Source organism: Chiloscyllium plagiosum, chromosome 23 (genome assembly GCF_004010195.1).
Source record: "Chiloscyllium plagiosum isolate BGI_BamShark_2017 chromosome 23, ASM401019v2, whole genome shotgun sequence".
NCBI lineage: Eukaryota > Metazoa > Chordata > Chondrichthyes > Orectolobiformes > Hemiscylliidae > Chiloscyllium > Chiloscyllium plagiosum.
In genome coordinates, this window is record NC_057732.1 from 13,474,242 (window position 1) to 13,501,844 (window position 27,603).

Here is a 27,603-nt window from a genome sequence, read left to right on the forward strand (position 1 = left end):
CTTAAAATGCTGTCCCTTTGTCAACTCAAAGCCTGCAACATGTGCTTACAGTCAATTGAACTAATATTAAATATGATTTGGAGGTGCCGGTATTGGACTGGGGTTTATGAAGTTAAAAATCACAATACCAGGTTTAGTCCAGCAGGTTTATTTGGAAGCACTGCTCCTTCATCAGGAGGCTGTGGAGAATAAGATTGTAAGGCACAGAATTTATAGCAAACGTTTAGTGTGATGTAACTGAAATTATATATTGAAAAAGACCTGGATTGTTTGTTAAGTCTATCATTCAGAATGACCATGTTGGTTTCAGTTCCTTCATATGCAAATTGGAACAGGCAACAACGAAAAGTGGCCGAGCAGAGGCCGAGAGCCAGGTTCAGTACCCATGAGGATGGCCTCAGCAGGGACCCTGGGTTCATGTCACGCCACAGGTGACCCCATTGCGAGATATATATATATATATATATATATATATATATATATATATATACCAGACCCTCTCTCATACACACACACACCCTCTCACCGACCTATAACCCTTTACTCTCACATACAGACACTCCTAACCATCTCTCTCACACACACACACATTTGTGGGATGAATTTGTACTTGCAGAATTAAATTTTACTTTTTTCAAAACTGCATGAATCCATTTTAGATTCTGTAAATCTGTTTTTTAGATTAGAATCAGTCTGACCATTATGGCACAGGCAGCCTCACCCCTTCAATACATTGTCTGGGCCGACATGACACCAATTGTTAAAGTTCACTTAAGAATGTAACTTCTAAAAAAAAAGTTTCACGATTTTCATAAGAATGAACTGAAACTAATATGTTCATTCTAAAAGATGAGACTTACACAATCCATGTCCTTTTCAATATAAAATTTCAGTTACATCACACTAAATTTTTGCAATTAATTCTGTGTTTTACAATCTTATTCTCCTCAACCACCTGAAGGAGCAGTGCTCCGAAAGCTAGTGCTTCCAAATAAACTTGCTGGACTATAACCTGGTGTTGTGATTTTTATTAAATAGAATTCCAAGAAAAGAACCTTTGTTGGATTACACCTTTCTAGAGTGACAAATCATGAATTCACACATCTATACCTTTGCGTTTTAAAGGCAAATATAATTGTAAACTATTGCCTTTCCTGTTTGCTCGCTGTGTGCTTTAACATGTACGCCCTGCTTCAATCATCCCCCAGGTTCGAATGCACAAGTAAACCCTACTTGCAATTTAACCAGAGAGTTTGTTCCAGGTCACTTAAAAAATTTTGATTTCACATAAAAAGGTTTTGGGGAATATGCAACATCCTAAATGAAAAAAAACAAACATTTATGATTTCGGATAGAAGGCAAAAAACTGAAATTGCACGGTTTATTTCTTGCATCTGCCTGTAGTAAGTGTTTAAAGTTTCTCCTACCAAACTCCAAGTTGAGGTTGGCAAGAACAGAATTTTTAAAAAAAAAAATTCAAAGACACAGTGGCCACAAAAATAAGTGACAGTACATACAGCTTAAAAAAAAAAATCAGTTAACTAACATGTGGTTTTCTATGGTTTCCATTTAGCGATTATGGATTATTTCTGAAATTAGCTTAATTGTTTCAATGGTCTTGCAGAAGCCAGCTTTCACTGAAAGCCAATTAACAATGATTGATTCAAACCAAGATGCATTTAAATTACATACAATATAGATAATTACACAGTTCCATAAATTATAGATTCCTTTGTTCAGGACACAGCTAGCACAATGTTGACACTGACTATCGACTCTTAACATTACAGCAATTAAAAAAACTATTACCACAAATTGCAAGCACAAAAACAAACCTGCATTCTTACTTGACAAATAAGAGGAATCTAGCTCCACACTCTGTAATCATGCCATTTAGTTAGGTTCATATTGCTCAAAGTTAAGAAAAAAAATTCTAGCGTTAACCCACAATTCTAGAAATATAGCATTGAAAATCTGCTTCTATTTGGAGCCATCATAATGTGAGATGTTGTGAGAAAAGTATGAGAAACGAAGAGCATGTGGGGATGAAGCTTGCAATTTTAATCCTGCAAATTTTCAGTGCCAGATGTATTTCTTACAGGGCTCTAACCTCCACCACTCCCTGAATCTTTCTCTGTACAAACACCTTTCAAAGGCTGCCCCACAAATACATCGCTGGTATGGTGACCTCTCGCCATCATGGCTACTGTACTGTGGGCAGAATAAAAATTTCTGCCATTTGAAGCTGACTCAACCTTTGCCAATTCTATTACTAAACTACATCAAAATGGACTGCTTCTCAACTTTGCAAACCAAATTCAACTTCAGAAGTCAGTCTAATATGGCAGCAGCATTTCCCATAGAGAAACTCAAAGTTGTTCTGGGTGAACGAAACAGTAACTAGCTGCCCAGCTACACAGATAAAATATCTATGCCGCCAGACCTGCTGAGGTTCTCCAGCTATTTCTGTACTTTTTTTCAGTTTCTAACATTTTTTTTTAAAATAGTAGTGATGCAATTGTTTGGCTGCAGTGAAATTGTTGGTGAGCAGTGATGTGAAAAGGTGCAAGTTAGCATTTTAATTACATAGGATCAGCAGCCACAACATTGCTCACAAGTAGTCTGGGCCTCCAGTCAGCCTTCAAATCTACTGGAATCCAGTAGATTTGTCACTTTGCTTGGATCCAGAAAATTCAAGGAGAACATAGTCTTTGGTTGCAGTGTGATTAATTTGTCTTCGAATTTACCAATTGAAGTTTCAGGTTTTAGTTATCAAAGTACAGGAGAAAAGTTAGATAAAACTAGATAACAGCCCCCTTTCAAGGCGAAAGTGAGGACTGCAGATGCTGGAGATCAGAGTCAAGATTAGAGTGGTGCTGGAAAAGCACAGGTCAGGCAGCATTCGAGGAGCAGGAAAATTGACATTTTGGGCAAAAGCCCTTCATTTTTGGGGGGGGGGGGGGGGGAGCTCATGCAGCAGCTGACAGTATTCACACTTCTTCAGAGGAGGGGTCATGGTCCACATTACCCAACCTGTGTCATTGGTGCCAAAGTCCTGCAAGTAGATTTTAGGGAGCTAGGAAGCAGATTAAAAAAAGAACCTCAAATACGTTGCTGGAACACTGACCATAATTCCTTAAGTTTCATTTTACTACGGATAAGGATGAAGGGCTTACACCCGAAATGTCGGCTATCCTGCTCCACAGATGCTGCCTAACCAGCTGTGCTTTTCCAGCACCACACTCCGACTCTGATCTCCAGCTTCTGCAGCCCTCACTTCCTCCGATAAGGATAAGAGTAGTCCTCTTAACCGGGGGGGGGGGGGGGGGGGGGGGGGAGAGAAGAGGCTAACTCTGACAATATTAAGCAGGAACTTGGGAATGTAAATGGGGATGGCAGTCGGAGGGTAAATCCACACCTGTCATGTATACACTTTTTAAAAGGCCAATTGATTAAGTTTCAAAACCAGCATGCTCATGTGAAAATGCAGAATAACATTGGACGACAAGAGAAATTGAGAGTTTAGTAAAAGAAGATGAGGCATATGCAAGACTTAGGAAACTGAATACAGACTAAGCATTTTAAATAATATAATGAAAGCAGGAAATAACTTAAACAAGATATAAGGAGGGCTAAAAAAAGAAAGGGCATGAAATGCCTTTGGCAAACCAGATTAAAAGGAAAATCCAAAAGGAGTTTTATATATACACAAGCTAGGGAAAAGACTAAGTCCACTTGAGGACAAAGGAAGGAATTGATGATGGCAGCAAAAGGAAGTGGGCAAGGTCCTTAACAAATACTTTACATCGGTATGCACAAAAGGAGGTCATAGTAGGTGGTGGTACTACAGAGGGGTATGGTGATATTCAAGCTCATGCCGACATCAAAAATGTTGGTGTTGATTGTTTTGAAAAACATTAAGCCCAGAGGACCATAAAAAATAGGAGTAGAAGTGAGTCCACTCCACCATTCAATCATGGCTGATAGGCATTTCAATGCTACCTACCCACACTCTCCCTGTATCCCTTAATTCCTTGCAAGATTAAGAATTTATCAATCTCTGCCTTGAAGACACTTAACATCCCAGCCTCCACTGCACTCCGTGGCAATGCATTCCACAGGCGCACCACTCTGGCTGAAGATTCACATTAAGATAAATGACTCCTCAGAACCTGATACAATCTATCCTCAAATCCTGAGGCTGGCACGGCAAGAAATTGCTGAAGCCTTGCATGAAACCTTTTCATCTTCTTTGATCACATGAGAGATCCCAGATTACTGGAGAACAGCCAGCATTGTTCCTTTGTTTAAGGACAGCAACATGGATAATCTGGGAAATTCCAGGTTAGCAAGCCTTGTGCCAGTGATAGGTAAATTACTGAACATGTTTTATTCACATTTGGCAAAATATGGACTTATTAGCAAATAGGCAGTATGGCATTGTGCAGGGGGAGGTTACATGTCTCAAATTTGATCCATTTTTTTGAGAAAACGATGAAGTTGATGAGGTCAGGACAGTGGACGCAAGGTCTGGTACAGGTGGTGAAGTCACAAATTCCATGTGAGATGGTAACAGCAAACTCTAAGAAGGATACAGAAATGGATTGGTCATATAAGACAGAGGAGCAGTGAAGCGTGTTTTTCCAACTGGATATTTGCGAACAGTGGTGTTTGACAAGGATGAGTGCTGGGATCACTATTGTTTGTGATGACTAGAAATGATTTGGAAAGAACAGACGGTCTGACTAGTAAGTTTGCAGATAACATTATGCTGGAGGAGCTGTAGATAGCAAGGAGGTCTGCCAGAAGATACAATAGGCTATGGATGGGCTGGAGATGTAGACGGAGAAATGGCAGATAGAATTTAATCTGGACAAATGCTAGGTGATGCATTTTACAAGGTCTAATGCAGGAAGCAAGTACAGTAAATGGCAGAACCTTTGGAAGCATTAACATACAATGGCATCTACAGATACAGGTCCACAGTTCCCTGAAAGTAACCACACAAGTGGATAAAGTGGTCAAGAACACATGTTGTACGCCTGCCTTCATTGATCAGGGCATACAGAAGAAAAAATTGGTAAGTCATTCTGAAGTTGCATAGAACTTCAGTTAGGCCACATTTGGAATATTGCATACAATTCTGGTTGCCATGCTACTAGAAAAATACAGAGACTTTGGAGAGGGTACAGAAAGGTTTACCAAGCCTGGTTTGGAGGGCATTAGCTGTGAGGAGAGATTGAGTTGATAAAGCATGGCACTGGAGAAAACAGGTCAGCAGCAGAGGAGTGAGAGAGTGACAACATTTTAGTCCTTCTTCATGACTGGGGAGGAGAAAGGCAGCTGACAGATAAATGGTGGGGTGGAGCTAGGGAAAGGTAGGTGGGATGGTGATAGGTGGGCAAAGGTAGGAAGTGATTGTGATAGGTCATTGGGAAAGGGGGAGCAGAAAGGTGGGAAGGAAGATGTACAGGTAGGTCAGGTCAAGAGTGCGGATTGAGTCAGAGGGTAGGAGCTGGGATGGGGGTTGAAGATTCAGAAACTGGTGAATTCAAAGTTCATGCCAGGTGGTTGTAGGCTCCTGAGGCGGAAGACATGTAGGTGATGGAGGCCCAGAATGGATGTGCCTTCAGGGGAGTGGGAGCAGAAGTTGAAGTAGATGGCTAGTGGAAGGTGGGGTTGGTTGGTACATACGGACCAGAGGAGTTTCTGGAGCCATTCCGTGAGTTTGTGCTCAGGTTTCTCCGATGTCAAGGAAACCACATAAACAACAACGAATGCAATAATGAGGTCAGAGGATGTACAAGTAAAGCTCCGCTGAATTTGGAATGACCTTTTGGTGTCTTGGACTGTGGTGGGGGTGAGGGGAAACCAGGTTTTGCACTTCTCAGAGCAGCAAGAGAAAAGAGAGGGGGTGTGGACCTAACAAGGGAGTCGCAGAGGGAACGAACGGCCTGTACAGAATGCGGATGGGGTGGGGAGGGAAATATACTTTTGGTTTGGGGCGGGGGTGGGGGGGGGAGAAAGAAAAGTGGAATGTGAGGACTGAGGGATTCTATCTTTGTAGTTTTGGGGGGAGGTTTTGGAGGGCGGAGATGCAGGAAATGGAGATGTGATTGAGGGTATCACTGATCATAGGAGGGGGAAATTACAGTCCTCAAAGTAGGAAGACACGTGGGATGCCTTGGAGTGGAATCACTCACCCGAAGAGCAGCTATAGCGGAGGAAGAGAGAGTAGGGGATCATGTTTTTTCCTGGGGGGGTGGGAGTGGGTGGGGTGTTGGGAAGATGGAGTCGTCAAGGGAGGTATGGGAGTCAGTGGGTTTGTAGATGTTGTCGGTGTGGAGTCATACACTAGAGACTGAGGGGTCCATGAAGGGAAGTGGACCAGATGAATGAGGTCAGGATGGAAGGTGTTGATGTAGTGCATGAACTGTTAAAGCTCCTCGTGGAACAAACTTGGCTTATTTTCAGATGAATGTTGGAGGATGACGGGCAACCTCATTGACATTTACAAAAGTATGAGGGGTGTGGATAGAATGGATACTCAAATCTTTCAGAGTAGAAAGGTCAATTACTAGGGGACATAGTTTAAAAGGAGATGGGAAGGTAAGTTCTTTTCCTTCTTAGAGGGAGAAATGTTCTTGGAATGCACTGCCAAGGAGGTGGTAGCAGATGCAAGAGCAAGGTTCAAAAGGCATCTTGACAAATACATGAATAGGCAAGGAATAGAGAGATGCAAACTGCATAGAGGCTAAATACTTCTAGGTTTAGAGAGACATCACAAGTTGGTGCAGGCTTGGTGGGCTGAAGAGCCAGTTTCTGTGCTGAACTGATGTTTGTTCAGTCACCTCAGGCTTACTCCTAGTTCCACCATAGGAAATAAGAGAATTGAGCATCAGAACAGGTGGCTGGAAAACTACAGGGAGGGTATCGAATTCCTGAGGCATGGGACTAGGTCTGGGCCAGGTGAGACTTATATAAGGTGGATAAGTTTTACTTTAGGAGGACCAGGACTAACACCCTCGCAATAAGGCTTGCTAGTACGATCAAGGAAAATTGGCTATGGGATGGGAAGCACAGGCAAAGCTCAGATAGAACAAAAACAAAGCTAGCAACAGGAAATACAAAAGTAACGAACAAAAATTATGGACGGACCAGACCAGGCCCCCTCAAAACATATCAATAAAGTAGCCCAGACCCAAACTTTGCTAGTTGTTTTAAGTAGATGTAAAGAGCATACTCTAGGAGGCATGCAGCTGGTCAAATCACTTAGGTTTGGACAAAACAGAATTTACTTACAGGCTTACAAGATGAAACACAAACTGAAGAGAGCAGAACAACTTAACCTCTGAAAACCTAATAGATTAACCAAACTTCAATGATGCTGTGCCAAATTCCTGCAACAATCCCCACAAACACCTCTTGACAATAAAAAGGTAAAATCAAACACAGGGTCTTACAGGAGGGAGGGAGGGAGGGAGGGAGGGAGGACGGACGGAGGGACGGACGGAGGGATTCAGCATGGAATACCCTCCATATAGGTGTTTCTTGGACCAGTGACCTCAAAGTGAACTGTCTGCTTTTCGCAAATAGCCAGACTGCTCAAACTAAACCAGAGAAAAGATGAGCTGGGAGAACTGGCCACTCCCCTATCATACAAAGTGCTTTTTTGACAAAAACATTTGAAATCGTTCTCAAGTCGATCAACACCAGACATTTTGGTGTGTGTCTCTGCAGCCTTCTGAAGAAAGAAAACACAACCTAATCTTTGTAAAAGGAGCAGCATCATCACAATTAGCAGACAAACGAAGCAAGTGCAAGTGAGTAGGTCAAATGGCCAAGATGTAGAATTAGTGTGGCTGAAGTTAAGAAAAAGCAAGAGGCAGCAACCATTGGTGGTTGTTATTTATCACTAAGGTTTAGGATCATACAATGTTGGAGAAGGCAAACAATTAGAAAATTGGAGATGTATGTTACATGGGTAATGCAGCAATAATGGGTTGACTCCAATTTACATCAAGTCTGGGTAAATCTGATCAGCACTAATGATGTGGAGGATGTATTCCTGGAGTGTGCACAAGATTAGTTTCTAGATCAATTTACTTACTTACAGTGTGGAAATAGGCCCTTTGACCCAACAAGTCCACACTAACTCTCCGAAGAGCAACCCACCCAGACCCATTCCCCTACATTTACCCCTGCCCCTAACACTATTGGCCATGCTAAATTGCCCATTCACCTAACCTACACATTTTTGGACTGTGGAAGGAAACCAGAGTACCGGGAGGAAACCTACGTAGACACGGGGAGAATGAGCAAACTCCACACAGTTGTCTGAGGTGGGAATTGAACCCGGGTCTCTGGCGCTGAGGCAGCAGTGCTAACCACTGTGCCACCATGCTGCCCCAATTTGTTGAAGAACCAACTATAGTCTGGCTGTTTTAGATTTACTATCATGCAATGAGAAATGGCTACTTAATAAGCTTACAGTAAATTAGCTTTAGGAAAATATTGATATGATAAAATTTCACATTAAATTTGAACGTGATATTATTTATTCTGAAACATATGAACAAAGGGAAGCTAAGATACTTGGGATAAATTAGCTACATGAATCGGCAAATGATTAAATACTAGCAATTGTCGTCAAAGTAATAGTACATGACAGATACACATTCTAAATGCACAAATACACAGTGTGAAAGGTACATTAATTGTGGCTAATAAAAGCTAATAATTGCATTAGATCAAATGAGTGGTTCATAAAGGATCCATGTGTTAGACAAGCTGGCAAATCAGATGCAATTTTGAAAGCATAGAAACACCAAGAACCAATAATAAGAAAACAAAAATTCAAGCTGGAGAGAAACATAAGAGGACTGTACAAGTTTATTCAGGTATGTGAAAAGGGATAAATTACCTAGGACAAATGTGAGCCATGACAAATGGAGACAGAATAATTCATAATGATGAATAGAAAATGGGAGAAGAAATTACTTTTTAAAATCGGTCTTAACAGATAAAGACACAGAAAAACTACCAGAAAGACTAAGCAACCAAAGGACTTGTGAAGTTGAGGAGCTAAAAAATAATCAGTGTTAATAAAGATTACATTAGATTCCCTACTGCGTGGAAACCAACAAGAGTAATCCACACAGACCCATTTCCTTAGATTTACCCCAACTAACGCACCGAACACTACAGGCAATTTAGCATGGCCAATTCACCTGACTTGCACGTCTTTTGTAACGTGGGAGGAAACCCATTGAGACACTGGGAGAACGTGCAAACTCCGCACAGACAGCTACCCAAGGCCGGAATCGAACCGGAGTCCGTATTGCTGAGAGGCAACAGTACTAACCACTGAATCACCGTGCCACCCCAGAGGTGGTACCTATTAAAAGTAGTTAACTGAACTGACAAGTCCTTTAGACCAGACAAGCTAAATCCCAGAATGTTGAAGAAAGCGACTCTAGAAATGATGGCTGCATTAGTGGTGATCATCTCTCTCAATTCTTTAAGTTCTAGAAATATTCCTGCGGACTGAAAAACGACAAATAAGTCCAGCATTAAAGATAGGAATAAGAAGGAGCTTTACAGATCTGTTAAGTCGATGTCAGTAGTACAGAAAATGAGAATCTATTATAGGAGGTGATAATTGGATACAGAGAAAACAATGACAAATTAAATAGTCGATGTGTATTTATGGAAGAGAAACAAAGCTGCCAAACTGTTGCAAGTTTTTTTCCCCACAAAAGGAACTTCAATAGTGAGAACCAGTGCATTGCTAAAGTGTGATTTTCAGAATGGTCTCGACAAAACAAAAAACATTGGATCAGAAGGTCAGGGTTATGCATAAGAAAAAATCAATTCAGAGACAGAAATAAATGGGTCATTTTCATGATGGTAGACTTGCCAGTTTGGTACGACAAGAATCAGTGCTAAGGCAATAGCTCAATCTATATGAATAATTTGTATGCTGGACAAGTTGTAACAGTTCCAAATCTGCTGATAATACAAAACTAGGTGGGGATGCAAGTTGTAAGAAAGATTCAAGGAAGCTTCAAGTGAACTCAAACAGGCTAAGTAATTGGGCAAAAATGCATGACAGATGGAAGATGAATGTATTTTTCTAACAAAGTGGAGAATTTCACAAAGACAGAATATCTTTTAAATGGTGAGAGATTGTGAAGTATAGGTGTCCATAGCCCTGGTGTGGTCACAAAAACCTAGCATACAGACACCAATCAATTGAGTATAGAAGATGTATTTTTTGAAATTGCCTGAAGCCTTGGTGAGGTGGCACCTGGAGTAATGTGTACAATTTTGATGTTCTCAAAAGGATGCAAGGGAGTGTAACTGGAAGTTCACCCAATTAACCCTTAAGACAATAGAATTGTCTTATGAAATTAAGTTGAGGAAACTTCATCTGTAATCACTAGAGTTTTGAAGAATGCCACGTGATTTCATTGAAATAACTCTTAAAAGGTGGAACAGGATGTATGTAGAATGGATGTTCCCACTGGCTGGTGAGTCTAAATTAGAAAGCATAATCTCCGAGTTGGGGTAGGCAATTTAAGTCAGATGAGGAAGAATTGCTTCCTGAGGGTGGTGAATCTTTAGAAGCAAACCTCAGAGAGCTGTAGAAGCTGAATTACAAGGCAGGCTGAAAAAAGAATCAAACAGGCTGGTTGGCCCACTCTTGTTCCTAAACATTTTATTAATGATCCAATATTGTTCAATGTTCTGTTCTCCTCTGCCCCCCCTCTTGCACTTACATACAGTTTGTAATTGATGTTACGCTAGTTTAGTATGCAGTCAGCAAACAAGAGCTGGGAATTTCATGCTTGAAATGAGAAACAGCTGGTGGCAGGGAACAACATTTTCTGACAATATTTCCAAATGTTCCAAACCTCATGGGTGCACAGTCCCAATTTGAAAGGACCAAAATACAAACTCACATCTAGTCTAGATCCCAGGACTTCTGGCCGTTTGCTCAAGTATCTGACTCTTAACCCCTCAACGTTCTATGATCCTCTTCCCTCCCAATTCCAGGGTTGCACCAGAGCTTAAGTCACTCAGTCCTCTTCAATGTCAAGTGCTTACATTTGAACCACCACAATCACAGGAAGAACAAATCAACAATTTAAAATTTACTTCACATGGTTGAGAAATGCTCAGTGATATTTGCTTCAGTAGCTCAGATCATAGATTGCGCTGCATGGAGGAAGTCCATTCAATATTGGCATTTTCAATCTCAAGACATAGCAGCAGTATCACTTCCCCAAATAAGGGAGATATCACAGTTGCAGCAACGACCTTAAAGCCAAGTATCCATAAGGGGCTTAAAGTTAGCTGTTTTGCTTCCAATTTCCATCCCACTCTCACTTTCACCTGGTCCATCTGACACCTGCCTTCCCTTCCTCAACATCCGGATTCCATTTCAGGGAATAGGCTGGCCACCAGTAACCACTACAAACACATCGAATCCCACTGTTGCCTTGACTGTACATCCTCACTTCCCGATTCCTGTAACAATTCTATTCTCTCAGTTTGTCTACATCACGTCTATTCCAAAAATGCCAGCTTATATAAAGGAGACCTCCAAAATGTCCACCTCTTTTCTCAACTGAGGATTGCACACCATCGGCATCCTCAGCCACATCTGATATCTCATGCACTTCTGCCCTTCACCCTTCTCTTCCCTCCCACACCACCAATCGGGTCCCTTGTTCCTCACTTACCACCCCACCAGCATCCGCATTCAAAAGGATCATTAGTCATTATCTCCCACCACCTCCAGAGACCGATTTCCCATTCCGTCCCTTCTCCAGAGACCATTCCATCCAGAACATCATGGTCCTCTTCTCCCTACACTCTCACGACACCCATCCATATAATCACAGAAGGTGTAACACCTGCCTGTTTACTTCCTTCCTCCCTCACTATCCAAGGCCCCAGAGATACCTTCTTGATGAAGCAGCACTTCACCTGCATTACTGCATTTACTGCTCACAATGTAGTCTCCTCTACATCGGGGAGATGGGTGACCGCTTTGCAGGACACCTACACCCTGTCCACAAAAATAACCCAAGTTTCCTGTTGCCTGCTACATTAATACCTTGCTCCCTTGCCAACATGTGTCTCAGATTTGCAGTCCTCCAGGAAAGCTCAGTGCAAGTTGGAAGAACACTACCTCATTTTCCACATGGGAACTCTGCAACCTTTGGGACTCTATCATGTGCAATAATTTTAAGGGCCCCAAGAATCTTGCTCTGCCCTTACACCAACACCCACACACTATGCCTCAGCATCACATGGCTGTTACCACCAATAACCTATTGTCAGCTTCTAATAATCCTCATTGGCAACTGATTTCCCCCAGGCTAACCTTTATTTATTCCTTTGCCTGCCCAACTGTTCTTTTCCATTGCTCTGTGGGCTTCATCCACCACCCCCCTCCCCCATTTACTTTATTCTACCCCGCCAATCTTCAGAATAGATGTTAACATCTTCCTAGCTACACAATTCTGGAGGGGGATTACTGGATTGAAATGCAAACTCTGCTTTCGCTGCAGAGATGCAGTCAAACCTGCTGAGTTTCCCAGAAATTAAAAAAAAAGTGTTTTCCAGCATCTACATTCCTTTGTTTTTTGTTTGTTGTTTGTTTAGTGTCCAAAAGGGGTCATGTGAATGTCACAAACTTATCAAGTCTGCAACGTTTTTGTACTCCAAGACATTTTATCTATCCTCTCCAGATGAACCGTAAAATGTAAAGTTGCCGTAATTCTCAGTCCAGAGAGCTGCTCTCAGTGAAACAACTGGTTTAACTGAAGGGTCACCATGACTCAGACAAGGGAAAAGGTTGAGAAGCAGAGTCCTTCATGATAAGCTTTGTTGGTATTATTCTACATCTTCTAGTTATGGTTTAGTAACCCAGAGACCTGACCTTCATGACCCTGAACAGCAAATTGTGAAAACAAATTCAATAAATTGTTATATTGCAGGGAACCATTCCAGTAATCTCCAGACAGGAGTTCCAATCATACAAGATCAAGCTTACACACAGTTTCAGTTGCAAACTTGGTTGATTATTAACATTTTTAAAAAGGTTTATCTAATTCACTGCTGTAAATCAATCACCATGAAACAAAATGGCTTCCTGCCAGGATACCTAGCAACAGGCAGGAAACCTTGCCTTGCTCATGTTTCCCATATCCCCCATAGGGAGAAAAAGAAAAATCAGTATTTCCAACACCACACTCCTGACAGCTCTAATTTTCATCCAAAGATTGGGAAAGCCTTCCCGGATACTCAACCATGCCAGCATTACCTATGCAACTTCTAGTCCTGGTGCTTTCACAACTCAACTGTACCAGAACAGCTGCACCCAAGAGACAGATACTTTTATTAATATATTTCAATCCCTACCCACAACTTCTGTTAATGTCCCACAATTACTCATTTATTTAGATTTCCCTATGTAGTCATGAACTTGTTTGTGTTTCCAGTCATTGCTTTGCAGTGTACTTAGCTCAGGTTTTCACCACACCTTTTATAGCATTTCACCACTCACTCAGTCTCCAATCACTGCCCCTCCAGCTATGACAACTCCCTCAGCAAGAATGCTACAACTTCTATTTTTCAAACCCTGCAAGGATCAATGCTGGGACTTCAGTTTGTACACAAACTACATATGGTTTGGATGAAAATGTAGGTGGCCTGATTAATAAATGTGCAGACAAAGTGAAAATTGGAGGATTTGTGGAGAGTGAGAAAGGGTGTCTAAGAGTACCACAGGATTTAGATCAGTTGGCAAATTGGGAGGAGAGACAGCAGATGGAGTTTAATCTGGATGAGTGGGAGGGAATTTTGGGAGGTCAAAGGCAAGCAGAAAATATACAGTAAGTGGCAGGACCCTTCAGTGCATTGATAGAGATCTTGGGGTGCTACTTCATGGCTTCCTGAAAAAGCGGGAACAAGTAGGAAAGGTGGTGGAAAAGGCAACATATGGTTTACCTATATTGGGCAGGGTATGAGTACCAAAATTGGCAAGACTGTGCAGCTGCATAAAGTATTTTATTTCAGCCACATTTGGAATGAAGTGTGCAATTCTGGTTACCACACCATAGGAAGGTTGTGGATATTTTGGAGAGGGTTTACCTAGATTATGTTGCCTGGATTGGAGCACATTAGCCATAAAGGTGAGGTTGGACAAACTTGGACTATTTTCAATACAGCATCAGAGGCTGAGGGTGACCTATATAAAATCAGAGGCATGGATAGGGTGGACGGTCAGTGTCTTTTTCTCCAGGGCTGAAATGACAAATACTAGGTGACATAGGTTTAAGATGAAGTGGGAAGTTCAAAGATGTGAGAGGAAAGTTTCTTTTACAATAAAAGCAGAGGGTGGTAGGTGTCAGGTATGTGCTGCCAGGGGAGGTGGTAAAAGCAGATACAATAGCAGTGTATAAAGAGGCATTTAAACAGCCATGTGAACAGGATAAATAGAGGCTTATGGATCTTGTACAAGCAGTTGGGATTAGGTTAGAATGGAAGCATAGCCAATGTAGACATGGTGGGCCAAAGGCAGATCCTGTGCTGTACTGTTATCTATGTTCCATTTTACTAAACGCAAGCATTTCAAGTACCCCTAATTCTCCGTTCACCAACTGACATTATAATTTCATCTACACAATTTAATCCACGTTCCAGCTTTGTGAAAACCTTTCTAGCCTTAACATTGGTTAAAAAATTGAAGAAAGCAATAAAATCACCTGACATTCAAACTTTTATATTATGTAATTTTTGGTAATTCTCATGTAAGCAAATCTGTATGTTATGTACACCTGATTGATTCTATCATATTCCTGATTATCTCTCAGCATCAACCACAAGTCTCTTTCCTGATAAAGGGCTTATGCCCAAAATATTGATTCTCCTGCTCCTCAGGTGCTGCCTGACCTGCTATGCTTTCCCAGCAACACACTCTTGACCCACATTCCTGATTCTCCTAGGTCAGTGCTTCAGACTTCATCCCAGCTTACTGCCCAATCTATCCTCTGCTCCAGAACTCCCACTGGCTACACTGTAGCATCCTTGATTATTTTTGTTTTGGAATATATACAGCAACAAATGAGGATATGCATCTGTTTGTGCAACGACCCCAAGATCGATCGTTGTACCATTGGACCTTGCCCCAAACTCCACCCGAACATCCTACCATTGCTAGTACCCTCGGAAAAGAATCCTGTGATTACTAGGTATCATCCTTTCCTACCTTCACCTGATATGGGTAATCCTCCACATTAAAAGTTACAGAGCCAGTACAGAGGGTGACAAGGGCACACAGAATGGACTGAGTGGGGGACTTCAATATCCAACCACTATCATTAATGTTACATCCTAAAGGACACTAATTGTCACACTGGATAGTAATGGAACTGCAGGGCAGAAGAGACACTAAATTGTGAGAAAGTGAGAACTGCAGATACTGGAGATCAGAAGTCAAAAGGTGTGGCGCTGGAAAAGTGCAGGTCAGGCAGCATCCAAGGAGCAGAAGAATTTTTGGATTGCTGATGAAGGGCTTATGCCCGAAACATTGACCCTCCTGCTCTTCGGATACTGCCTGACCTGGCCTGCTTTTCCAGTGCCACATTTCGACACTAATAACTTGTACTCATCAGTCCACTGTTGAACACGTTCATATGGAGGACATTGTGTTTCGTAATACTACAGTACTATACTGGATTGATTTCAAAGAGAAACAGGCATCCAAGAGGAGTGTGGGATATCAGCAATAGCAGAAAGGTATCTTTCATCCACGATGGCAGAGTGGTTAGCACTGCTGTCTCACAGCACCAGAGACCCGGGTTCAATTCCCGTCTCAGGCGACTGACTATGTGGAGTTGGCACATTTCTCCCAGTGTCTGCATGGGGGTGCTCCGGTTTCCTCCCACAGTCCAAAAAAAGTGTGCAGGTTAAGTGAACTGGCCATGCTAAATTGCCATAGTGTTAAGTGATGGGGTAAATGTAGGGGAACGGGTCTGGGTGGGTTGCACTTCGGTGAGTCGGTGTGGACTTGTTGGGCCGAAGGGCCTGTTTCCACACTAAGTAATCTAATCTAATCTAATCTGCAGCTTCATGAACTGGCATCTCTCTTGCTGCACTATTACAAATCAAACTGAGAAATCAACACTGGTTTAACTCTGGAAGGCATACCTGAAGCTGCACTAGACAGATCTAAAAATCAGGTGTGTTAGGGCTTCACCAGGTTGACAAGACACACACAAGCTAAGCAACTGTGTACCATACGTTACTTCCGCCAAGTAATCCCACAATCTAATGGATTAGATTTAAGCTCTATGGTTCTGTCACAGTCGTGAAAAACTTTCTGACAATTAAACTAATAGGAGTTGGAGGCTCCACAAACATCCCCATTCTAAATTACAAGCATATCAGTGCAAAAGGCAAGGTTGAAATATTTACATCAATTTTTTTTTAAAACCAGAAGCAGTGAGCAATTGATCCTTCTCAACTTCCTTCTTGTGTCCCCAGCATAACAGATGCCATTCTTTAGCCAATTCGACTCACTCCATGTGAAATCAAGAAATAGCTGAAGGCAATGGATTCTACAAAAGATATGGACGTTGACATCTTTCTGGCCATTGTACTGAAGACGTGTTTGAGCGTTTGACCCTCAGCCATGCTGTTCCAGTACAGCTACACTGGTATCTACTCGACAATGTAGAAAAATGCTGAGGCATGTCCTGTTCACAAAACGCAAGGCTCAGTCTATGTTTGAGATAAATTTGATGGAAGGGATCATTGACTACTCTATTAAGTAGTGTTTGCTTAGCAGCTGCTTGCTCACTGATGCCATTTCTGGATCACAACTCACTTCAGTACAGCTTTTGTCCATTTTTCATGGACCAAAGTGTTGAGTATGACTGCCTTTGACATCAAAGTAGACAGAGAGAGGGGTGCTGGAAGCACCAGGCAGCATCCGAGGAGCAGGAGAATCAACATTTCGGGCAAGAGCCCTCCTGATCAAATGCTTATGCCTGAAGCGTCGATTCTGCTGCTCCTCGGACGCTGCCTGACCTGCTGAGCTTTTCCAGCACCACACTCACGACTCTGATCTCCAACATCTACAGTCCTCACTTCCTGCCTTTGACGTCAAGACAGCACTTATGCAAGTAGGCTATTAAGGCGTACGTGGGAACCAGGGGTAAAACAATCCACTGTTTGGAGTCACACAAAGCACAGCCAGAAGCGGAGATGTTTGTGATGCTTGTTCAGTACCGAAGTTCTTCAATACTGAACAAGTCCATGTCCACATCTAGCAATATTTGAACAATATCTAAGTGGAAAGTGACATCCCTGCAACATGTGGCAGGCAATGATCAACTAAAAAACAATTCTAATTATCAACACTTGACATTCAATTTGCTCAAGTCCCATATCAATGTCTGGGGGCTTACCATGCACCATAAGCTGAACCAGGCTAACCATAAATACACCAACTATATGAACAGGTCAGGAGACTGAGCACTCTATCCCAAATAATTCATCTCCCCTTTCTACAAAGGTGAAGGTATGATGGAATACTTCCCACTTGTCTGGATGGCTGCAGCTCCAGGAAGACACAATCCAGGACAAAGCTTGACTAGGCTCCCAACTACCACCTTCAACATTCAGGACCACCATTACAGGTAGAGTGGCAGTGTTCATTATCCAAATGATGCACTGCAGTAGCTCACTGTGGCTTCTTTGATAGGACCTTCCAAACCCATAACCTCTACCACATAGAAAGAAAGAGCAGCATATGATCATAGCCATGTGCGGATTCCCTCCAAACAGAGAAAGCTTGTAGCCTTACATGTGACACATTTGCTACAGGAGACACGGGAAAGCACTTGAAATGGGGGAGCCATTTGTTCAGAAGAATTGAGAAGAATTAATCTATTCTTAATATCAATGGATCAGTGTAAATAAGGTGATAACATTTGTTCACTTGTGGAACATGTGGCAGTACTTCCTTCTCATGCCAGGGGCTGGAAGATTGCGCATGCTTCACAGTTGCATGTCGGATAACTAAAATTCTGATTATAAATCGAAGACTCTCAAAACTCACTCAATAGGAAAAGAACTTGTAATTTAATAAGCGGAGTGGAATATGCACGTAATAGAACAATCCCAATACATGTTCATGTGTATCACACTGAGCAGATTTGAATTAATGAAGCTCAGCTCCCTCATCTAGACTGATCTGGAATGTGAATGTCTCATTACCCTTACAAGCTGGGCATGCTAGTTGAGCAAAGTTACCTCATGACCTTTCCCACATAGTTTCGACTAGTCCCTCGTTATGGTGTTAAAAGGGAAGGTTAGTTAGCCAAAGCAATTGGCCATTTGGCCTGGCTTGATCAAAGGTTCCCATTTTGATGTGCATATAGCTTAATTAGCCAAGTGTACACAGACCTGTCAATTAGTTTCTTTTTCTCTGCAAACTTTTGCCATTTTATGCTGCTTATTTAACTAAGGACATGTGGAGTTTTGTAATTTTAATACCAATTTCTATATGAAGACAGCTTGTTTGCAGCAATAAGGAGAGTAGCCTGAGAAAGCTCTCAGGGGTAAGAGCTGGCGCTGCTACTCTGCTAATAGTTTTAGAACCTTAGCTCAAGCCTGACTTGTAGGTATATATGTTATAATGTAACATAGATACCATTGGTAAATATACACAATAATTTAAACTAAACTGTCTGTAAGAGGTTTATATTCCAGACTACCACAAAATACGATCTCTAGGACAAATCGAGAGAGACTTTCAGGTCAAGTCCATCAGGGATTCTGCACTGTCTTGAACAGGTACTTTAACAAAATGATTCATGAACCTAACTCTGAGCTATATAATTTCTTGGTGACTGGGTCAAAATCCTCATCCTTCCTAATAACCTTGTGGGCCTACCTATCAGTCAGGGACTACAACGGTTCAAGAAGACAGCTCCCCATTATTTGCGCAGCAGTAAAGGATCAGAAGAATCACGTTGGACTTGAAATGTTAGCTGTTTTTCTCTCCACAGGTACTGCCAGATCTGCTGAGTTTGTTCAGGATTTTCTGTTTTTATTCCTAGATATTGTCCAAGTCTTGCTGCATTTGGCTACAGACGGCAGCATTACCCGAGTCGTCATGAATGATACTGAGCATTTTGCAATCAGCAGCAAACATCCCCATTTCTGATCATATGGACAGGGAGAACATCCATTCACGAATTCAGCTCTTTTGTCCACGTGTGAACTGAAGTTGTGATGAGGTGAAGAGCTGGATCACCCTGGTAGAACTGAAACTGGGCATTAGAAAATTGGCTATTACTCAGCATATGCTGCACGATAGCACTATTGATGGGTCAGGAATTTAGAGTTTTGTCCAACGTGTTGGACAAGTATCAAATATTGACCAGACTGCTAAACAGCAGCAATGCTTAATAATGGCTGCACAACATTCAACATTGACTAGGTCACTAGTGCAACTTAATTGGCCACATCTGGTAGAAAGGGACAGCAAATCCCTTATTTTAACACATGGGACAATTTCAAATCTGAGAAATTAATAAGACTTTTGAATTTAACAACCAAAATGCCAGGAAAATCCAACTTAAAGGAGCTTTAACAGTTGAAACACATCATAAAGAGATTAGAAGTTCTAAAGTAGTGTCGATTCTACTTTCCCTTCATAGATGCTAGGAGGGAGTGAGGACTGCAGATGCTGGAGATCAGAGTAGAGTGTGTGGTGCTGGAAAAGCACAGCAGGTCAGGCAGCATCCGAGGAGCAGGAGAATCAACGTTTTGGGCACAAGCCCTTCATCAGGATGAACGGAACATTGATTCTCCTGCTCCTCGGATGCTGCCAGAGCTGCTCAGTTTTTCTAGCAGTTTCTGTTTTTGTTTCCGATTTCCAACATCCACAGTTCTTTCAGTTTTTTGGTAAATTCAGCGGATCATGCCCATAACCAGGAGAGCTGAGTGTCCACTCCTCATTCGCTACCAGAGTGGCCATCTTGCAACTAAAAAAAATGAGACAAATGGAGCAAAAGGCTCCTATATATAATTCTAAAAAGAGGGATCACATAGCCACCCACATGCATGAAATCTTACATTACTTGTTAGATATCACATGGTATTTATCACATCACTGGCCATCAAAAATCAAATTTTAAGCTAAACCACATGAAGTTTTAGTTTAGACCAATTACTAGTGAGAATATTTTAGTTTGCAGAAATTAAAGCAGAAAATGCCTGAACATACTGGCAGAAGTTTGCTGACCTTAAATGTTAACTCTATTGAGCTCTTCACAGATGCTTCCTGACCCACTGAATATTTCTACCATTTACTTTTATTTCAGATTACCTGAATTTGCAGTATCTCATTTGTACATTTACTGTAAACTGGCTCCCATTTCAAACCTATACAATAGAGATTTTTTTTAGATTACTTAGTGTGGAAACAGGCCCTTCGGCCCAACAAGTCCACACCGACCCGCCGAAGTGCAACCCACCCATACCCCTACATTTACCCCTTTAACCTAACACTACGGGCAATTTAGCATGGCCAATTCACCTGACCCGCACATCTTTGTGACTGTGGGAGGAAACCGGAGCACCCGGAGGAAACCCACACAGACACGGGGAGAATGTGCAAACTCCACACAGTCAGTCGCCTGAGTCGGGAATTGAACCCGGGTCTCTGGCGCTGAGAGGCAGCAGTGCTAACCACTGTGCCACCACGCCGCCCATAAATAGTAGAGCTATAACTCTTACGAATGATCTATTCCCAACCATTTAGGCTGCACAGTGGACAACCCTGGCCAGAAGTTCTTTTTTTAAAGAAAAAGGGCTCTGCTTGGCCCCTTTAGTAACTTTCCAGAAAAAAATATTTCTTTGATACTGAATAACTATGTTCTGGGTATGAAAATGAATAAGGAATTAAGGTCTGCACTCCTAAGCATATAATCTAGATTTAGGGCACTAAAGAAAATTGTGTTTTAAAGGTAGGTTCCAGACTCTTGACCATCATTCAGAGGTAAATGGACAATTCACACCAGCACACCCACAACTGCTGCAAACTTTCAGTGCACCATGCCCTTGTGTGAACAATGAACACCTTATGTTGCTGATAAACAATGTAAACAGAACCAGCTGCCAGACAAGAACCCATGTCTCAACCTGCAAACTACCAGCTTTGTGAAACAATATTAACTGAAAAGCAAGCACAGATTTCAATAGATGAATGGGCGGCACAGTGGTTAGCATCGCTGCCTCAGTGTCAGGGACGTGGGTTTGATTCCAGCCTCTGGCGACTGTGTGGAGTTTGCACATGCTTCCTGTGTCTGCATGGGTTTCCTCCGAGTGCTCTGGCCTCCTCCCACATTCCAAAGATCTGCAGGGTAGGTGAATTGGTCATGCTAAATTGGCCAGTGTTCAGCAGCACGTAGGTTAGGTGCATTAGTCAGGGGTAAATATAGGATAACAGAGTAGGGGGATGGGTTATTCTTCAGAGGGTCGGTGTGGACTTGTTGGGCCAAAGGGTCTGTTTCCACACTGTAGGGATTCTATGATCAGAAAACTGTTAGCCCGATGCAAAACAATTAAAAACGTGTAAACAATCCTGAAGCTCTCCATGGTGATATTTAACTTAGGCTTGCACCTGTGTCACTTAAGACTTGCAAAATGCACACAAGTTGGGTACTCAGGAACCATTCTCAATAGTTGGTTTGGCAAAGTAGAAATTCACTCAAGTATTTTACACTATACTCTGCATTTAAAGTTGATCTGTTGCTATTATAAACTAGAATATAATTAAACAATCAGCAACAAAAGCATCTCCATTACAGTTCTTTTCAGGGCAAGGTCATCTCTGAAGGTCATGCTGGCAAGATCAATTCATGCTAAAATTCTATACAATTGATTTGGTGCACTCATTACTGGTAAGCAGTTTAACTATGCTTCTGTTGATAATTCTGGCAAATATTAGCATAGGACATTTACCTCATCAACTTGTTAACAGTAAACTGTCACTTACAAAAATGTTAAATTTTATTATCTAAATTGATTTTCTGAACTCAGAACAAACAGCTCAAGCCTAAATATATAATGATTGCACTAACTTTTGACCAATAAAGGTAAAACTTTATCATGTTGTAATGCATGCATAACAGTAAAATATAAAATTATCTCCCACTAAGAGACTGTTCAGATTTTAAAAGCCTATCTTCAATGACAGAAGGTGCAATAAACAATCACTTGATCCCTTAAAATACAAGGGTGACAAAAAAAAGTTAAAAAATATTTTTAGTTGATGCTTCTCATCTCTCCCCTCCTTTTCATCATTATCTGAGGCTAAACTGCAGCCCCTACGACAAGCCAAGTGAAGTATGATCTTAAGTCTGAAACTTTTCCAGATAACCCAGTCAAAATTTAAAGTGAAGACTATATTCTCATAAAGGCCAACCCACTAAGGAACACATGGGATGACTCAAGTTTTCTGATTGTCTAAGAAACATTATATCATTAGACCCAAATTTAATTAGGTATAAAATTATCTACATAAGGAGGTATGGTCATACAAGATTTAAATACTTCACTTTAATAATATTAATGGAAACTTTAAAACAAGACTCTTGGGAAAGTGTGGAAACACAATCAAAGCTACATTATACTGCCCATCCCTGATCGAAAGAGGCAAAGGCATTCAGGCAGAGTAAAACATTAAACTGGTGAGACACAGTGGGGCACAGTGACAAAAAAAACCCATCAGTTAACCTTCTGGCTTTTGTTTATAGAACAGCAATGGAAGCTTATCAAACTTTAAAATCACATTAGCAAGGGTGATTATGCACTGAGCCCACTGATCCCTAAAGGCCTCTATTGCCTGGTGGACCCTGCTTACTCCTTTTTCCAGACACCTGAACACATGTCAGGAAATGACAGGAAAACAGGTAGACAGTCGGGTGCTACAACGCCCTTCATGGGACACCACCTGAACCTATTGATGGCCAATTTAACCTGGCCCTGCAGTAAATCTGAATGCCTTTTAGATGTTTTTAATGAACTTCTTCACACGTTATGATACACCCTTTGATTCAGTTGGAATTCAACCTTGGGCCTTTTGATCCAGAGGTAAAGATACAGTCACTGCATAAGAACCCCAAATACCTTTCATGCACATTTCTAAAACACAAGGTGATTTCAGCATGCACCAAGTTAACACTATAGCTACAGCCTAAATAGACAGGAGTTGGTTCCCACCCTTCTCTATCCCAGTTATTTTTAACTGACAGCTTCCACTGTCACGTTTTTAGTGTCAGCACAAAAAATGAAACTTAGATTTTCAATCTTTGTACTCCATTGTCTTTTTAATAAGAGAGATTGAAGCAATAGGCAAAAACTGTACTAAAATTCAAGAAAATTGACTTCAAATTGGGAACACTACACCACCACCCTCCCTCTGAAAAAATACATTGTTCACCTTGTCAAAGGGACACTAATTTGCACCACTCATTACAAACAAGTAGACCATTTGCCAAAGGCTGCAACTTCTGGATTAAAAGAAAAATCACCACACAAAAATCCAGGAGTGGAGACAAATTAGAAGATTGTTAGATTAGATTAGATTACTTACAGTGTGGAAACAGGCCTTTCGGCCCAACAAGTCCACACCGCCCCGCCGAAGCACAACCCACCCATACCCCTGCATTTACCCCTTACCTAACACTATGGGCAATTTAGCATGGCCAATTTACCTGACCTGCACATCTTTTGGACTGTGGGAGGAAACCGGAGCACCCGGAGGAAACCCACGCCGACACAGGGAGATACGTGACCTTCACTTTTGCTTTAGTTTAAAACAGACAATTCTCAAACAAAGGACAAGTTGCAGCTATCTGGGATACTTAATATGAATTGCCTTAGAACTTATAAGTACAAACAGACAAGATTGACATTGATCCAAAGGCAATATTAGTAGTTAAGACTAAAAGCTTGATTTATTAATGTTAAGTACTTTTTAAAGTTGGAGAGAGAAATGTATCAGAGCTTCAAAACTATTTGGTGAAAGCATTGTTGCCAATGGTGAAGCAAAGGAAATGAGGCATTTTTTAAAAGAGATCAGAGTTGAAGGAAAGCTGAAGCCTTGTATGGTTTTAGGAACAGAGGAGGTTAGAAGTAAACAAACCTAAGAAATTGGGTCAGGAGTTCCTGAAGAAGGGCTTATGCCCGAAACGTCGATTCTCCTGTTCCCTGGATGCTGCCTGACCTGCTGCGCTTTTCCAGCAACACATTTTCGGCTCTGATCTCCAGACCTCACTTTCTCCTCAGGAGTACACCATAAAGCTCAAACATGCTCCACCATTTAAGTTTGACCACCTATCTCAAATCTTTTTATTTTAAACCCATACCCTTGATTCCTTGAGATCCCAGAATTTAAATATTCTTCTGAGTATATTTAGAAGATTCACTGCGCTCTAATATTTAAAAATTGATTTCCCAGTCAGAATCCAGGAACCCTTTACTCTTGAACTGTATCTTTATTCTAAATTCCTTTGTCTGGACAAATAATCTCATTTCCAGGCAAATAATCTTTCATATCCTTACCAATCACTTTCAGGATTTCAAAGTATTAACACCAAGGGGTTCAATAATAAAAAGGAGCCAACATAGGTCAGCAAACATAGCATTTGGAATAAAACCTATCATCCCATCACTCCTAAGTACTGGAGAAACCCAGGTCTGTCAGCATTTGTGAAGGGAGAAAGAGTGAGCATTGATTATTCTTTGGACTAAGAATCATTGGATTCAAAACATTAACTGTTGTTTCCCCTCAGATGTTCCCAGAACTGAATTGCTCCAGCACTTCCCATTTTTATTTCCAATCTTTTCATATCAGCATTATTTTGCTTTTGAGGGGCATTTAGTGTGTGCTAAAGCTAAGATGAGTAGCAGAGCAAAGTGTGCAGAGGACTGAAACTTTGCAGAGGAATATAGATACTTTAAGTGAGTGAGCAAAGGTCTGGCAGATAGAATACAATGTTAATAAATGTGAAGTACTACCATTTTGGTAGGACTAACAGTAAAAAGGATTACTACTTGAATGGTAAAAAGTTGCAGGCATGATCTTATTGAATGGTAGAGCTGGCTCAAAGGGCCAGATGGCCTACCCCTGCTCCTAGTTCTCATGTTCTAAAGAAAGGTTAACCCTATAGCTGGTGAAAATCAGTTAGAATGGCTAGCTGGTTACATCTGGCAAAAGCTGAAAATGTGTTGCTGGAAAAGCGCAGCAGGTCAGGCAGCATCCAAGGAACAGGAGAATCGACGTTTCGGTCATAAGCCCTTCTATATGCAGAGATGAGTTCGGTGGGGCGGGAGCAGGCTGAGACAATGGGTCGGCCGGGGCAGTCAGGTTTGTGGATTTTGGGCAGGAGGTAGGAACAGGCGGTGCGGGGTTGTGGGACTATGAGGTTGGAGGCGGTGGATGGGAGATCCCCTGAGGTGATGAGGTTCTGGATGGTCTGGGAGATGATGGTTTGGTGGTGGGAGGTGGGGTCATGGTCAAGGGGGCAGTAGGAGGTGGTGCCCGCGAGCTGGCGTTTAGCCTCAGCGGTGTAAAGGTCGGTGCACCAAACTTTCTCCTACATCTGGCAAAACCCAAGGCATGAAGGGGGGCTTTTGGGAGGGAGTGATGGGAGAAATGGACATAGAAATTGTAGGCAATAGAGTAGAATTAGAGACCAAAAACTGCATATGCTGGATTCCAAGGTAGACAAGCAAGAGGCTGGAAGAACATGGCAAGCCAGGCAGCATTGAAGGTGGAGAAGTCAACATTTCAGGTGTAACTCCAAAAAAGAGCAAATCACAACTTGGGTGCACAATAGCCAAATTAAAGCAATCAATATACTTCATAGGTATACGACACTTACATAGAGCATGTAATAGGTGTTGTAAAATACATGCCAAGCACAGACCAGTCCAAATAAAAAAAAATAAGAGTTTTAAGTTAGGGCTTCTAAGACTGAAGAAAATTTTGCAGCACTTCCAATTTTCGGCCAATCCAAACTTTCCAATGAACAGGTCTTGATAGTGAACAGGTGAGGCCATGTTTGTCTTTCCCCCCACCCAAAGATTTCCATCAGACAACAGTACCGATCTAACCGATTTCCCACCTCACACAGAACCACTGAGTTAGAAAAAAAATTTGCAGGAACTCAGCAACGGTAAAAAAAAATCAGAGTTCAAAAGTTAGTGAAAATGCCACATCTCACTACAGATCAAAACAAAACTGTTAGAAAACTCGACTAGATTTCAAAGCAACTTTTTTTTTAGAAAAAAACAGGGTTAAGGTGGGGAGGTAGAAGACATGCAAATCGAAATTATTTTCTTCCACCTGCAGACAGTAATATTTGGGCAGTCAAAACTCTCTCTGTTAAACCCGAAACGACGAAGCCAAGAGCAGAGAGAAAAATAAACACAATCGGTCAAACTTACCCAGAAGAGGAAATTAAAGCCGAACAAAAGGTACTTAATGCATTTCATGCCACCGTGCACCATTTTGATACTTGATGTGGGGGGGTGGGGGAGGAAGTGGGAACCGAGAGTTTTTCTTTCACAGTCGCGAAGGAGATTGGAGTTGAGGGGGGGAAGGGAGCGTGGATCACCGGGGATAGTCTCCGACTGAAATGTTGTTGTTTTTCCCTGCGCTCCGAGAAGTCAGCAGACTGCAGGGAGAGAGCGCAAGCGCGGAATGCGACCTCGCCCTTGGCTAGATTGGTCTCAGGTGTAGGAATGGAGAGAGGGAGGAACTGGAGTGTTCTCAACGTGTGAGATCCCTGGCTTTACCTCACTGTACAGCCAGGCTGTGTAGAGACACCTCAGGCTGTAGATACTGCAGCACACCCTCATTCCCCCCCCCCCCAAAAGAAAACCCCGTACAGTCCAATCTTTGTCTATCCCACCCACTGCTCCGACGAAGAATCAGGGCGCGGTGGCAACTGACGTCTGCAGTGGCAGCCCTGGAAATTAGTTTCCATGGAGATGTTTTGATTCTGTTCTTAGATCCGAGATGCATCATATACGAGACGGGGCTAGTAGGAAGAAATGGAAGGGAGTGGTTGGTGCGTGTGAGGGAGGGAGAGCGTGTGGGTGTGTAATGTACGGTTCCATTTCTGTCTGCCCCTTAGTCACGGGGAGAATCTTTATTCACCAGTGTGTCATTTACACGAAACGGTGGCTGTGTCGAAATAAGTGTCTCCATTTCGCCACCTGCGCAAAGTCAATAATGCGTAAATGCGTCCGCGGCCGACTTTACACTGTGTTGGGAGTCTCTGGGTGAGGCAGCAGACAGAGTTTCTAGAGGATGGTGGCAGCCCCCACACAGCAGCTTTCTCTGCAGCCAGCACACTCCGCCCAGTTACGTAGGGGAGTTTCTGTTTCGGATACACTTAAAGCAGTGAGCGCTAAGGGTCGAACCAGTACTTTCACTGTCTCACTGTGTTTTCAGCCATTAACATTTCATTCGGACCGGCATTATTCAAAACTGTGTAAAGC

The 27,603-nt window shown here is 42.0% G+C and overlaps 1 protein-coding gene across 1 annotated transcript in view; it reads right to left on the minus strand.

Moving 5' to 3' along the window:
- The window catches only part of cd9a (CD9 molecule a), a 47,539-nt gene extending 20,587 nt beyond the window's left edge, over positions 1-26,952 (minus strand). The window contains exon 1 of the mRNA XM_043713570.1: positions 26,545-26,952. Within this exon, the coding sequence (XP_043569505.1) occupies positions 26,545-26,607 (63 nt within the window). The 5' untranslated portion in view covers positions 26,608-26,952. The remainder of the gene's footprint in view (positions 1-26,544) is intronic.
- Positions 26,953-27,603: the final 651 nt, after the last annotated feature.